This window comes from Anas platyrhynchos, chromosome 1, assembly GCF_047663525.1.
Source record: "Anas platyrhynchos isolate ZD024472 breed Pekin duck chromosome 1, IASCAAS_PekinDuck_T2T, whole genome shotgun sequence".
In the NCBI taxonomy this organism is placed as follows: Eukaryota; Metazoa; Chordata; class Aves; order Anseriformes; family Anatidae; genus Anas; species Anas platyrhynchos.
The window spans coordinates 73,440,965-73,455,038 of record NC_092587.1 but is presented as its reverse complement, the minus strand read 5'-3'; the positions used below and the strand labels follow the sequence as shown (position 1 = coordinate 73,455,038).

Genomic DNA, 14,074 nt, shown 5'->3' with positions numbered 1-14,074 from the left:
AAATTACCATTTAATTTATGTAATCTCATTTTTCCACAGGCTTTGATCTGTAGTTCATTTGTTCCCATTTATTGTGGCCTAATTCCACCATCGTTTAGAGGTGTGGTAAGTCCTAGTTTTTGATTTTTAAAAACACTTGTAGCTATTCAGAAAATAATAAAAGATAATGTATATACTTTTTTGGTTGTTGTTGTTACCCTACAATAAAATAAATAAGCTCTCATCAGAGCTTTTAGTACTGTAGATGTATATATGTATACGCTTGTGAAAAGAGCAAGGGAACAGTAGATGTGTTGGAAGTGGAAGATGTATGTCTTCTCCATCCTGGAAAAAAAAAATCCCCCCCTGAAATGTCTCATTTGCTGATGTAGTAATTAAAATAGAGTATTCTAAGCTAGCAAAAGTGAACATTTTAGGATGAATATTTAATGAAGACAGTGATGATCACTAACCTGCATAAATTGATAGGAAGGGTCACTTGTTTATTTTGGGGAAAAAAAATCTGAGAGGTTATATTGTTTATCTGCATGTTCTTTGTATAGATAAATCTGCCTTAAAACTGAATTGAAGTTCAATTCAATTAGATATAACCAAAGACTTTTTAATGTCTTGTCATTGGTGTTAAATATGAAAGAGATTGATCATCAGTCTGTTCCCATTACTTCACAGGAACTCTTGGTTACAAAACCTCTTAATATTTCATGGCTATACTGGGTTTTCTAAAATCCCACGTTAAAGGGGCAACAACTGCAAAAAAAAAAAAAAACAGTATAGTTTGCAGATGTTTTGATTAACAAGTCTGAAAGTGGGCATGCACTTCATCATATTTTTTTTTATGGTGTTGCACTAACTTGCAATTTCTTTCCTTCCAAATTTGATGTTCCTTACATAAGGAGAGGGCAAGTATGTTGAAAGAAAACTCAAAACTTCCTTAACAGTGTTTGATTACAGACTGTTCTGAAGGCTATCTGGAAGTGCTAAAAGGTCAAGGATAGCCATTAAATGCATCTTCTGCTGCTGCTGAAATTAAAGCAAAAGTGATTAGACCTGTATAGGGATTTATCTTTATCTGTATTTCTAAACCTTGTATGTCTTCTTAAAATCCTCCAGATTAAAGGTGTTATGAAAACAGGACGTTGGACTGAAGCCAAGGTTTAGGTGGATCCAGGATAATCTGGCTATTCAGTCCTTGTCACCAGACAACAATGTTATTTTAAAAGGCTTAGTCCAGAGTACAAAAACATAGAAGAGACGTTTGGTTTGGTTCTGTTTTGAGGCAAGGGGAAAGAAGGAATCGTATCTTTTTGTTCTTTGTGATTATTTTGATATGATTTTAATGCATAGAAGTTATGTTGTAACATGGTAATAGTACTACACTTCCCTATGCTTGGTGTGAGACCTGTAGGGTATAAACACAGTGGAATGTCTAGTATTTAAACTTTGTAGCATCTTGCTGTTTATTGGCTTGATGCTTTGTGTCTTTATACCCTGTCTTCCAAAGACTTGAGGATAACTTCCATTAGATGTACAGTACTAGTAATATGCAACAGCATATGCAAGTGCATCTACTGCAACAACTGAAGCTCAGAGTGTTTATAGAATATTACTTTGCAGACCACATTGCATTCAATAGCATGGTAACGGTCAGCAAAAGAAACAGGTTTGATGAAGTTTATTATATAACACAACTTCAGATCTGGGCTAGCTATTCTGTAAGCAGTAGAAATACCAAAGGCTAGTTTCTGTTGGATTTGAGGTGCTTCTCCAAGATGAACTTTTTTTCCTTTTTTGTGAAGTGTTTGGGTGATGTGTTTGTTTTACACTTTTCAAACACAGTGTTTGGGATTAAACATTTTGTGGGGGAATAAATGGACAGAAACTGAAGAAGGAAAAAAAGGCAAAAAATAACAAAACCACAACCAACAAGTATTTATGTAGAACAGTAAATCAGATGTCTGCTTCCATCCTTGAATAATTTAATGAGAAGACTGCATGCTATGGTTTCACCCTTGCTTCTTGACCAAACAGCTCGCTTAATAATTCCACAAAGGACATGGTGATTGCCTGAGTACCTTGGTGATTGCATTATACACCTGGAGGAAGTTTGTCAGCAGCTGCATGTTGCTGAGTCTAAAAAGTGTTTGAGAAAGCTGGTAGGTAGGAACAAGCTGCTCTAAAACAGTATGTTGGATAAATTGCTCTGGAGCTGTCCTCTTCCTCATTCCTAATGTGTTTCTCAGAATACTCAGGGAGTGAGTGTCAAGACAGGTTAAATTGATAATCCAGGTTTCTCCTGCTCAAAACATTACCTAACCTTTACATTTTATGAAGGACCTTCAGTTCTCTCTGATGCCTAGTTAGGAGGGAGGAAAATGGAGCCAGTAGAACAGCAAAGTTGGTAATGAGGAATGGGCTTTTGACGTTGTCAGAACAAACTGGCTAAAATTCATCCTACTGGAAAGAAGGACTTTTTCTTTCTTAAGTGTCCAGAAAAGTCACAAATAGAATGCTCTTAGACTATCTATGGAGCTATAGGTACAAATGTTTAAGTGACGTAAGAGGACAAAACATACTACTCAAAATGTTTAGTCTGGGAACGTAAACAGAGACTGTACTATTATTTTTAAGTGATATTTAGTTCTTTAATGGGAAATCTGCTAGTTGGAAAATTTCAATGTTCTTTTTACTTCTTTTAATCTTTGTAGCGCTATGTGGATGGAGGAATCAGTGACAACTTGCCTCAGTATGAATCTAAGAATACAATCACAGTTTCACCTTTTGCTGGGGAGTGTGATATCTGCCCAAAGGGGAACTCAGCCAATTTTCATGAAATGAACTTGACCAACACCAGCATTCAGCTCAGTTTGGGGAACCTTTATCGTTTAACACAAGCACTCTTTCCACCAGAACCCAAGGTAACTTAATGTAGTTACTAAAACATTTTTCCAATATATAGGCTTTGTTTTTGCAGAAAGCTACGGTAATCTTAGCACTTCATCTAGTCATATAAAGTTTTCTGTTGACGCTTCTCTTGTTTCTATTTTATTCGTAGCCTGTCTTTATTCTAGAAGAATGAAGTTGGAACTAGATGATCTTTGAATCATAGAATGGCTTGGGTTGGAAGGGACCTCATTCTCCTTATTTTTAGTCTCTCTGCCTAAAAATGGTATTGGCTTTCTCTGTTTATTTAGGAATTAACACAGGATTCTATCATAAAATCTACACTGGTAAATTAATAACAGGCAGTTTAGAGTCCTTTCATGTTTACATGCTAATCAGTTTCTTCAGAACTTTGCAGTTCTGAAGCAACAGGTCTTTGTAAACTTATTAATACCTGATGCAGGCAGCTTGCCTTTAAATTCTACTAAGCACTTGTAATTGCGGATCTGATGAGGGAAATAGCTTGAATTGCAGTTGCTGAAGCTGAAAAAAAGAAAACAGACTTTGCCAACTGGTTTAGGATATACTACAGAGGAGAAATGTTTGACTACTATAGATTTTTTTTTTTTATTATTTTTTTTTCAATTAGGAGGGTTTTGACAACTTGGAAAAAAAATTAATTTAACTTATGTATGTGTTAACTTTTTTCTTTTGTCTAGGACTGTGTACGTTATTAGCTGAGCTGGTGTTACATCTGGTGAAAGATGCTTTCATGTGGAAGGTTAAGTTTGAACTTGAACAAGAGAATTGCATAGCTGGCTTCTCACTGTTTTGGGAATTGGGAAGCACAGGAAGGGAAGAGGGGAATTGGCATATTCTACTAAGCCACCCTGTTACATTGCTTCTAACATAGACTAGCCAAAGGAAGAAACTCTTGCGAACAGTTAGAATCTTGTCCTTTTAGCTGAGTAATTCAGTACATCTGTGATAATTGAAGAATAAGCTTACATATGCATGATTGCATGTGTGTCACACAGTACGTTTATTGATGTGACTATGTTGAATTAGAGCGATTGTAAGAAACTTCTACAATTATAAAGACGAAAGGTAGATGTAGGTGGCTTTCCATTCTGTGAACTGTTGATCTTAAATCTCCTTTTATTTGGCTGACTAATTTACCCTCTGTTTGCAGGTACTAGGAGAGATTTGTGAGCAAGGATATTCAGATGCTTTTAAATTCTTGAAAGAGAATGGTATGTTACACTTGTGGACAGTTAGTGATGATATGGTCTTAACCTGGGTTTAAAAATAAAAAAAAAAAATGGGTGAAGCGGTTGTAAGTAGCTAAGAGGGGCTAAGTCATAGAGGCTTTTTGAAGGCATCATGGTAAGTTATATTTTCATTCTGAATTTCAGTTGATAGAAATTATCGTAGTCACTAGTCATCTGAGGCAGTTGTGCTGTCATGTAAAAGTTGCACTTTAGGGGTTTTGTCAAACTTGTATGAAGTGAATATTATGGTATTGTTGAGTGAAATTACGAAGAAATTCTAATTCCAGGAAAAATATATTACTAGTTTCTTCTGTGTTATCCTTAAAGGATAGGAATAGTCTATTGTTACCCATTCCTGTGTAACCTGCTTCTCATAGCTTCCTCTTCTGTATCATCCAAATAAATTTGTAGGTGAACTCTTTAGTCCAGAACTGAGAGCTGCCTAACAATATAAAATCAGTAACGGACCAATACTTTGTATTATGAAAGACTTTAAAAGAAGAGGAATTGTACTGCAGCATTTACTGGGATCTGGATAAGTTTATGAATAAGAATTAACAGCTGCTTTATCTTGCTCTTCAATTCCAGTAACATGGTTTATATTGATAAATGCTATTCTTTGATCAACTTGGGGACAGACAACAACTTAATATTAGCATGAAATTAACCATATAATATTAAAAACAACAACTTAATATTAGCATGAAATTAACCATATGTAAGGTATGCCTACTCCCTGTATTTGTTGGAAGCAGAAGCAAATTGGAGATAGTACTTGGTCAGATTAGAGAAATGTAAATTGAATTGTGATACTTGTACTGTTAGAGCTAGTACTATCTGCAGTGCTGTAATGTAGTCATAGCTTAATGTGCTCATTACTCATTCTCTGTTAAAACTATGTATTAAATATTCAAGTTTCCTTGAAACAATTTCATCAATGTTAAAGAACAACACTGTTCAGATTAAGAGTCTCATTTCTAGTAATATTATTATATATTTACTGAGAGAGTCCCACTTTAGATCCTTTATGAAATTATTAAAAGCACAACTTTTACAAAAAGAACCCAGCCTATCATTTGAAGTTGCTCGTGCTAAGATGGGCTGTGTTGCTGTACTGTTTCACAAGCTTCTTGTGTGCACATTTCCATCTGACACTGTCTGAGATTACTTGCAGGTCTTCCATGCTGTCTTTCCCACACATCTTCTCTGTATTGCACTATTGTCCTCCTTCTTGCACTACTGATACCTTTGTTCTTATTCTGTCACAGGTGTGTGAATCAGTGATAATTGTAGCCTCTCCAAACTCGTTCATTATTCATCCTTTCTTGTTGAGCTATTTCAGCCGTAGGAGGTATTCCCTGCTTTGGCAGGGGGGTTGGACCTGATGATCTTTCGTGGTCCCTTCCAGCCCCTTCAAATCTGTGATTTCCTCCACTCCCCCCCGCCTCCCGCCCCCCCCCCCCCCAAAAAAAAAATGTTGATTTAGATAACTTTCTGCTATATTCATTGTATGTTCTTTTGACTGACATTTATCTTTTAGGAGTACTTGTAAGTAGGATATAGATTCAATTGCATGTAGGTGTGGGTCCTAGTTAAACTTGGTAGTCTTTATATACATGTATAGTAACTTCATGTTGTTTTTCTGGAGACTGAATGTAAATACTCTTTTTGTTATAGTTCACTTTCTACTTATTTTCTGATGCTCAATTCTAAGGCAATTAGAAGTGCTATCTGTTAATTGGAATCCACTGCTTTTGCAAGGCAACAGATATTGATTTAGATCTATACTTTGAATAAATGTTTAAACAATATTGCACCCTACTTGCTTTCCTTTTTTGCCTTATTGTGACAGTAGCTCAGAGTACTCTTGTGAAAACTGCCATGTCAAATTTCTCAAATTGGTCTCATGTATTGAGGATGTTTTCTTTCAAGGAAAAACAAAATCCGTTTTCCTCCTGTTAGCTATTTCCTTTGTTGCTGGAGAACAACTTTGGCAAATGACTGTGTGTTTCCAATGCAGTTTCAGTTAATTGCTCACTTTATCATTTTCTTTAGAACTTGTTTTAAAGTAAGACCTAAACCTGCAAAAGAGTGTTCATCAATATTAATAAATGTTTGAAGACTTATAAGAGCAAGTGTATTGGACGTTGGGTAGATAATGTTCCCTCAGGATAAGGACTTCTGTAAAGATACAGAGTATAGGTACTCTGAAAATCTGTGGAGTGAGCCTAAGTGGAAGTTCTTGACTCTTTCAGGTATTCTGAATGACTCAATTTATGTCAGCTTGTCCTTCACTAAAAGAAATCCTCATGAGGCTATGCAACATGTTGGCTATATGAAGAAAAAAAATAGTTCTGAAAACAACAGGGTGGAAACTTCAAAACTGGAAGTACTCAGTAACCAGAAAAAGCAAAATTCATGGCCTTTGGAGAAGAGCATATTTGAGAGTCTACCTCCTAGGCTTCGTAAAGGTATGTTCTTCAGACTGTTCTGTAACTTTAAATGACAAACTTTGATTTTCCAACTTGCCCCCCTGCCTTACTGTTATCTTATAATTTGCATTAGGTGTTTTTTATTTAATCTTATAATTCCCTATGAAACTAGAGACTAGCTCAAGCCAAAAATGTTGTTTAAATGCTCACAAAATGTGAATGTGTACATTTTGATTTAGCTACAAAAATAAGATTGAGCTTAGAAGGAGCTACTTTTAACACTGTGGAGTCAGGAACAGGATTCTTATTTGGATTTGGATATATTTTGCACATCCACAGTATCTTTATAAGTATATATTTCACAACAAAGTTGAACCTCAAATCCAAATACCAGTTACCACCATCTTATTTTTAAACCATACTTCAGTAGATTTCTAATTGTCTGTTTCTCTTGACTTTTTAATAAGATGTTAATAGACCAGGAACACTTCTAATATTTCTTAATCTATAATTTTTACCAAGGTTTGTTGTAGATGCTGAACAGTATTATCAAGATCTGAAATTTCTAGTTCCAGTGACCTAGGAGAACAAAATCCAAAGTGTGAAACTTCTGAAACTATATATACATGTATAACAACTGGAATGTGTGGAACTCCAGAATTTAAACTCCTTGAAGTTACACAGTCTCAGATAAGACAAGGATGCTGTATAAAATACATAAATATTTTTTGGAGAGGGGAACCTTATATCCTTTCATCATAAATTAATGCTTATATTTATTGCTTAAAATTTCAGGGTAATGCCTTTTTGTCCCTGTGGAATTAGTCAGTGCCTCACGTATTTTGAAGTAGCATAGAGAAGAGTTATAAGAGTGCCTTGAGATTACCTTTTTTAGTTTCTGTCTGAGCATTGTTCAGTAAGAGTTCACAATATTGACTGAAGATTACCAAACCTTGAGCAAATTATTTAAACAGTTTTCAAATAATCTTTTTTTTTTTTCAAAACAATTATTCTTAAGCACTGCAGGAAGCATGTAAAGAACCAAATGGATTCTATGCTCAGTTCTCTAAACTCTTCCCAATACGAGTGATATCCTATCTGATGCTACCATATACACTGCCTGTGGAGTCTGCTTATTCTGCTGCTATACGGTAAAACTTTTTCATGAACAATTTTATATTTATTATACTTGAGTATAAATGAATGCCGATACATTTTTTTTTTGTAGGCACTCTGGTACTCTATTATTCAAGTGTTAACTGTCTAAAGACCATAATATCTACCTACATAATACATCCTCTTAAAACCTGCATAGTCTAAGGATAGATAAACATACATGCATTAAGATTTCTAAAAACAACAAACTACTAAAAGCTGTATTTTAAGGGGACTTTTTTTGAGCAATTTATTGTGTTTGCCAGGAGCAGATTCTTTACTACTACTGCTATATTATGCAGTAAAATATTTTTTCTCTGCCACTTAACATGGCCCTTCTGCATTGTATTTGACAGATGACAAGCAATCAACAGAATTACGTGGTGTTCCCCCCTCCCCCAGTGTAACTGACTGAGGTTAAGAGCACTGTAAGGAAAAAGAATGTATTTGTGACTTTGTTCTATTTCTGCCTTACTCTTGTTCTTCTTTTCCCACGTAACATTAAACTGACCACCAAGTTCCTACTATGCAGAAAGGTCTCAGAGACCGGGAGGTTCCTTCATTTTTCCTAAAAGTTGGTAACGTTGTATAGAATACACACTAGTCAGACACTAAGCATAGATCAGAGACATAGTGTTGTGTGTTGCACTTTTTTTCTTAGCTTGTAGAAAAGAGATGAGTGAGATAAATGAAAATTTAGAGAGGTTGAGAAGACCTGGAGATACTGGTATGGGAGTTAACACAGCTTTCATTCTCCCCGAGTTACTTTGTTGGATGCGGGACTCGGTGTGTGGAAATATGATGTACTTCAGTTTTACTGCATTCAAAGTACCCTGTGTATTTTGATTTTGATTGTAGGTTAGTGAACTGGTTTCCTGACATGCCGGCTGATGTTCGATGGATGCAAGAACAGTTTTGTCAGATTGCTGGTACAGTTTATTCCCAGGCCAAAAGGAGGCTTCTCTGTACATACAGGTAAACTGGTGTGCTGCTGCATGTGGACGATGTATTTTTTTGGAATTCTCTCTTATCAGAGCTTCAAGAACTACTAAGTTTCCCCCTTTAAACAGGATTTAATAATCTTCTCAAGGGTAGCACAAAATGGTTCTCGCTGCTTCTAACCCTCATCTTTGTTTTTTAATAACATTGGGTGGAGTTTGTTGTTTATAACTGATCAATGACTGCTACATACCTGAGATGCAGAGGTGTTGCCTGTTGATAGGCTTATGCTTTTGGGGGTGTTACAGAGCAGGCATTGGACTGAAAAAGACCTTGTTTCTGCTCTGCTCCATAGCAGCTGGAACAATCAGTAAGAAAAGAGAATAAGATTGCTCAAGAAATTCTGAATCAGATGTGGGAGTTTGGAACTGGAAAATGTTGGGAAAGAGCAAGCTCTTGGTCATAAAACAGGGCATGGTGGTCACATGGCTTTTCCTTTGTGCTTTTATGGTTATTTTAATGATGACTGATTGATTGTCCTGGTTTTGGCTGGGATAGAGTTAATTAATTTTCTTCCTAGTATCTAGTACAGTGTTGTGTCTTGGACTTAGGATGAGAATATTGTTGATAACACCTGTGTTTCAGTTGTTGGAGAGCAGTGCTTACAGTAAGCCAAGAGCTTTTCTGTTTCTCTCACTGTCGTGCCAGTGATGAGGCTGGGGGTGCACCAGAGGTTGGGAGGGGACACAGCCAGAACAGCTGACCCAGGCTGACCAAAGGCACATTCCGTACCATATAATGTTGTGCTCAGTGTAGTGGGTTTACGTGGCAAGGTTTTGGTAGCAGGGGGCCATAAGGGTGGTTTCTGTGAGAAGGATCTAGAAGCTACCCCATGTTTGGTAAAGGCCCCACTGCTGACCAGAGCTGAGCCAATAAGCAATGTTGTTTTGCGCCTCTGTGAGAGCATATTTAAGACAGGGGGAAAAAAACCGCTGTGTGACAGTAGCTGGGAGAGTGAGAGGAGTGAGGAACAGCCTTGCAGGCGCCAAGGAGGTGGAAGAGGGTGGATGGGGGGGGGAAGGTGCTTTTGGTTTCTTTCCTTAGTTTCTCACTTCTCTAGCTTGTTAGTAATAAGCAATAAATCTTACTATCTCCCTATCTCCCTATGCAGAGTCTGTTTTGCCCATTACAATAATTACTGCGTGATCTCCTTGTCCTTATCTCAACCTTTGAGCCCTTTTCATCATATTTTCTCCCTGTTCCTCTTTGAGGAGGGGGAGTGATAGAGCGGCTGTGGTGGAGCTCGTTTGCCCACTCGAGCGGAACCACGACACTCAGCGATAAAAGCTGGGGGGAAGAAAGGAGGCAAGAGGGAGTGGATATTTGGAGTGATGCCATTTATCTTCCCAATAAACTTATGTTTAATGGACCTTGTTTTAGTAACAAATAGCTGAACTTCTCCTTGCCGATGGGAGACAGTGAATAATTTCCTTTTTAAGCTGCTTTTAAAGCAGCTTTTGCTTTACCTAGTAAAGTGTCTTAATCTCAACCCACAAGTTCTTGTGCTTATACCTCTGACTTCTCTCTCCCATCCCACATGGGGAGAGTGAGCAAGCAGTTGCATGGTACTTGGCTGCCTACTGGGGTTAAACCATAATAGTGATCAACTCCCACAGAACTGTTTACATTGTAAAAAACTCTCAAAGTTTTCTGAAGCCTTTCTTTAAGTGGATTTCATCTTCAGGTAGCTAGGTCCCAAGGCTCTGTATGTAGAATCCTGCACTGTATTCTACAGGCAACCGGGCATGTGCTGTGTTTCAGCATCCATCAAGAACTTATGGCTGCTTTTGCAGAAAGTAATACCCATGCTGTTTTTTAACTCTCTTCTTATGTCATCAGATCTAGATTCTCTTGCAGTCAGACCTAAATCTTGTGAAAATTTGAGCTGTTTATAGTTTGGACATCCTCTTAGGAAACCTAACCTTCTGGATGGTATCTCCTAGTGCATGTGAAATTCAAGTATGGAAACTGAAGTTGAAAAGTGTGATAGGGAGAGAGTTTGTTTGGGGGGGGAGAAGAGAGGTGGTTTGATATGTATTTGTAGGTGTTTTTTTTTTTGTCTATTTGCAAAGACACTGAAAGAGAAAAGACATAACTTTTTAGGAAAAAAAAAAGTGCATTCTTGGTGACAACTTCAGTTTCCTATTTCTCAAATTACAAAGGACTAACCTGGTGGTTCAGGTGCTGTTGTAAAGCTTAAAGTTCTGTTCCAGCTATTTAAGTTGGTGATACATAGCTGGTTGTGAAGTGTAATACAGAGATGGTGTTCATAAAGTCAAACAACTATCTTTGCTTGTGAATGTTGAGACCATGCTATTTAATGTCAGCTAACCGCTGTGATTGGTAAGTGACCAAATACTCCAGGTGGATAGCTGGGGGAGATCAGAACTCCTTAAGTGGTAACTTAAGTGGTATCAGAACAGTATGATGATTTTTAATATAACAATTTTGTACCTACATCTATGGAAAATACATAATGGTAGGTTACCTTATTCTAGGTAAGATTGCTTTAAGATTATTTTCCTGTTGTCCTATGTCCTAACTCAATAAATGCATTTAGTATTAACCTTTTTCCTGTAGCGTTCTTCCTCTTGGAGATTCCCTGTAAAATATCTGAATAGTAATAGAATTGTCACTGAAACATTATTAATCTTTTTTTTTCTTCTTAAACAGGAAAGACAAATATGCATCATTAAGGAAATGTCAAACTGCCCCATCTGCTGTGGAATTTCATTCCTCATACTGTCATCTTAAAATGCCTCACTCTTCTGCGGACATTGAAACCTGGCTCTGGGAATCTTCACAATACATGGACTCAGTTTTGAAACATGTTTCTGGTAATCCAAAAGAGCAGTCAGACTCCTATGCTAATTTTCTCCCAAATTCTGATGAGTCTGGACTGGAAATAGATTTTGACTCTTCCTCAGAGACAAGTTTCCAAACTTGTCCAGAATTAATTCCAGAAAATTAACGTGGAAATTGATTCCAAACTTCCAAAATTCCAATTTGGCAGAGAAATTTAAATCCTAAAAGGCTAAAGGTCATTTTATTTATTGCCAATAAGTCTTGGAGTATTGTTTACAGTTTCCTAAAAAATCTGCCTTTAAAAATTCTTACATATTATGGATTATAAAAAAAAAATAAATAAATGTGGTTGCTATTACGAAGTAACAGACTGCATGTCTGTCAAAGCACCAGCTCAGTGAACTATAACAAGGATTGCAGTAAAAAAAGTCTCTCTGGAAATTAGCTTTTTAAAGTCTACTTTCAAAATAAAAAATCAGTTCTGTAAGCAGCTTGTTAGACAAACAAACACTGAAAACAAAAGTTTTTTAAAAATACAATTCCTAATAGTATGTTTTGGGATTACTTTTATAACATTGAAATGAAATTGGATGTGTACTACATAAAGGTAGTTACACATTTTGAGCTTTTTAGTGGCTTCCTATGTCTGTTTGCCTTCAGTTTGAACATACTGGTCTATTTATGGAAAAGTTGTCTGTATGAGATGCTGTAGGAATAGTATTATTCTAGGTTATTCTATTTACTACACAATTCGTATTACTGCTCAAGTTCCTCTATGGCTCTTTCTTGTTTTAAATACTTCAGTGGAAAAAGTTGTAAGAACTGGGATATTTCCACATAAAGTGTAAACAGGTGCAGTTTCAGTGACTTCACAGGACTTTTGTGTACTTAATAAGAGCTTAATACTTGACTAAGTATTGAAAAGTAGGCAAAATAGTGGCTGTGATTAGTAGCACAAAGTAATTCTCAAATTAGTGTTTAACTTTATGGCAAATATTAACATACATCAATGTATAGAAAGTGGTGGATGTTGTTTTGGTCTTCTAATTGCTACCCAATCATTCTTGATAATTTCCCCTGCCTTGCTTGAGATATTCTTTTTCTCTCCTTTCACTTCCCTCTTGCTAGAGGGGTGAAGAAAAAAAGGTCTTTTCTCTCAGTGAGGTATGATAGCACAAAGGAAGCTTTCTAAGAACAATTGTTGGAAGAAGCAAAAAAGACTTATCAAAGTAGCAATATCCAGGGCCATGTGCAAAGGCCTCAAATAATGATTTGAAAACCAGCCAACTCTTATCTGTGTTGAGTGATGAGGATTTTAAATACCCCACTACAAACATTATGTATAATTTTAATAAAGACAACATATCAGTGTATGAATACTTCAGGAAAAATAAGTAACTGCTGAGATTAACTCCCCTCTTGATGTTTTGGTATCATGTCTTTGACACAGTTGTTTTTACAGAAGAAGGCAACAACTGTGTCTTCAGAGATCAGGTTACGCATGTGGGATGGGGCAGGTCTATGATGTTTGAAGGCTTCGCTTTCAAGAATATGAATTCTGGGCAATCCAGGTGCAGTCCAGGGAAGAGACTCTGCATGCTTACTGAAAGCATCCTGTAAAAGGAGTAGCAGGGTTTAGGAATGTGATGCTCAGGAGGGAAGAAAAGGGCATGTCTGTCTCTTGCTGTAGTGTCAACTATGCTATGTAGAAATCTTTCAGATAGCAAAATCTAGTGTTTCTCAATCAGACCAGCCTTTAAATGGTTTCTGTGTTTCTCAGATTTCGCTACGCTCGAAGTGCTAAATTTTACAACATTAAAATGATTTCAGAATGGTGGGGGACAGGGAAGAAACTGTCAAGCTATCAATTTTATGTTACAGAAGACTGGTGCTATTTTACTTCAACTGCTTTATTCACTTATTGTATGTATTTTTAAATTTGCAAGAATTGTAATTGTAACAACATTTGTTATTGTAACCACAACTAAAAGATAGAACTTCTGAGTTTTATTGTCTCAAGTTTTCTGTAACATTTAACAGAGCATCATACAATTAGTTTTAACAGTATCTTTTAGAATTTAAGTGTGATTGCCAAGTTCTGCTTTCTATGTACTGAGGTAGTTCTACTAAATAGATTTAAAGCAATCTTATCCCCTTCTTCCATTCTGCATAGCTCCAATTTTGTCTAATTCTTCTAAAATAAAAAGACAGTCTTTTGTTACCACATTTTCTTGTTACTAAGCTTTCTGCAGTATAACTGACTGACTGCAACTTAAGTCAGAATGCATTAATTTCATAGAATCATAGAATGGCTTGGGTTGCAAGATCATCCAGTTTCAATGCCCCTGCTCCAGGGGCAGGGATGCCACCCATTAAATCTGATTGTCCGGGGCTTCATCTGACCTGGTCCTGAACATCTCCAGGGATAGGGCCTCCATTCTTTGGGCTCCAGTGCCTCACCGCCCTCTGACTGAACAATTTTCTCACAAAATCTAATCTTAATACACCCTCTTTTAGTTTAAAACCAATCAC

At 36.6% G+C, this 14,074-nt stretch overlaps 1 protein-coding gene across 4 annotated transcripts in view; it reads left to right on the top strand.

The window, feature by feature from the left end:
* The window catches only part of LOC101802708 (patatin-like phospholipase domain-containing protein 2), a 45,687-nt gene extending 32,141 nt beyond the window's left edge, over positions 1-13,546 (top strand). For 3 of the 4 annotated variants that reach the window (XM_027450081.3, XM_027450080.3, XM_038173361.2), the window contains 7 exons: positions 40-105; positions 2,706-2,915; positions 4,073-4,133; positions 6,407-6,622; positions 7,602-7,734; positions 8,597-8,713; positions 11,411-13,546. In XM_027450081.3, the coding sequence (XP_027305882.1) occupies positions 40-105; positions 2,706-2,915; positions 4,073-4,133; positions 6,407-6,622; positions 7,602-7,734; positions 8,597-8,713; positions 11,411-11,708 (1,101 nt within the window). In that variant the 3' untranslated portion in view covers positions 11,709-13,546. The other variant, XM_072041632.1, reaches the window with a different exon arrangement.
* Positions 13,547-14,074: the final 528 nt, after the last annotated feature.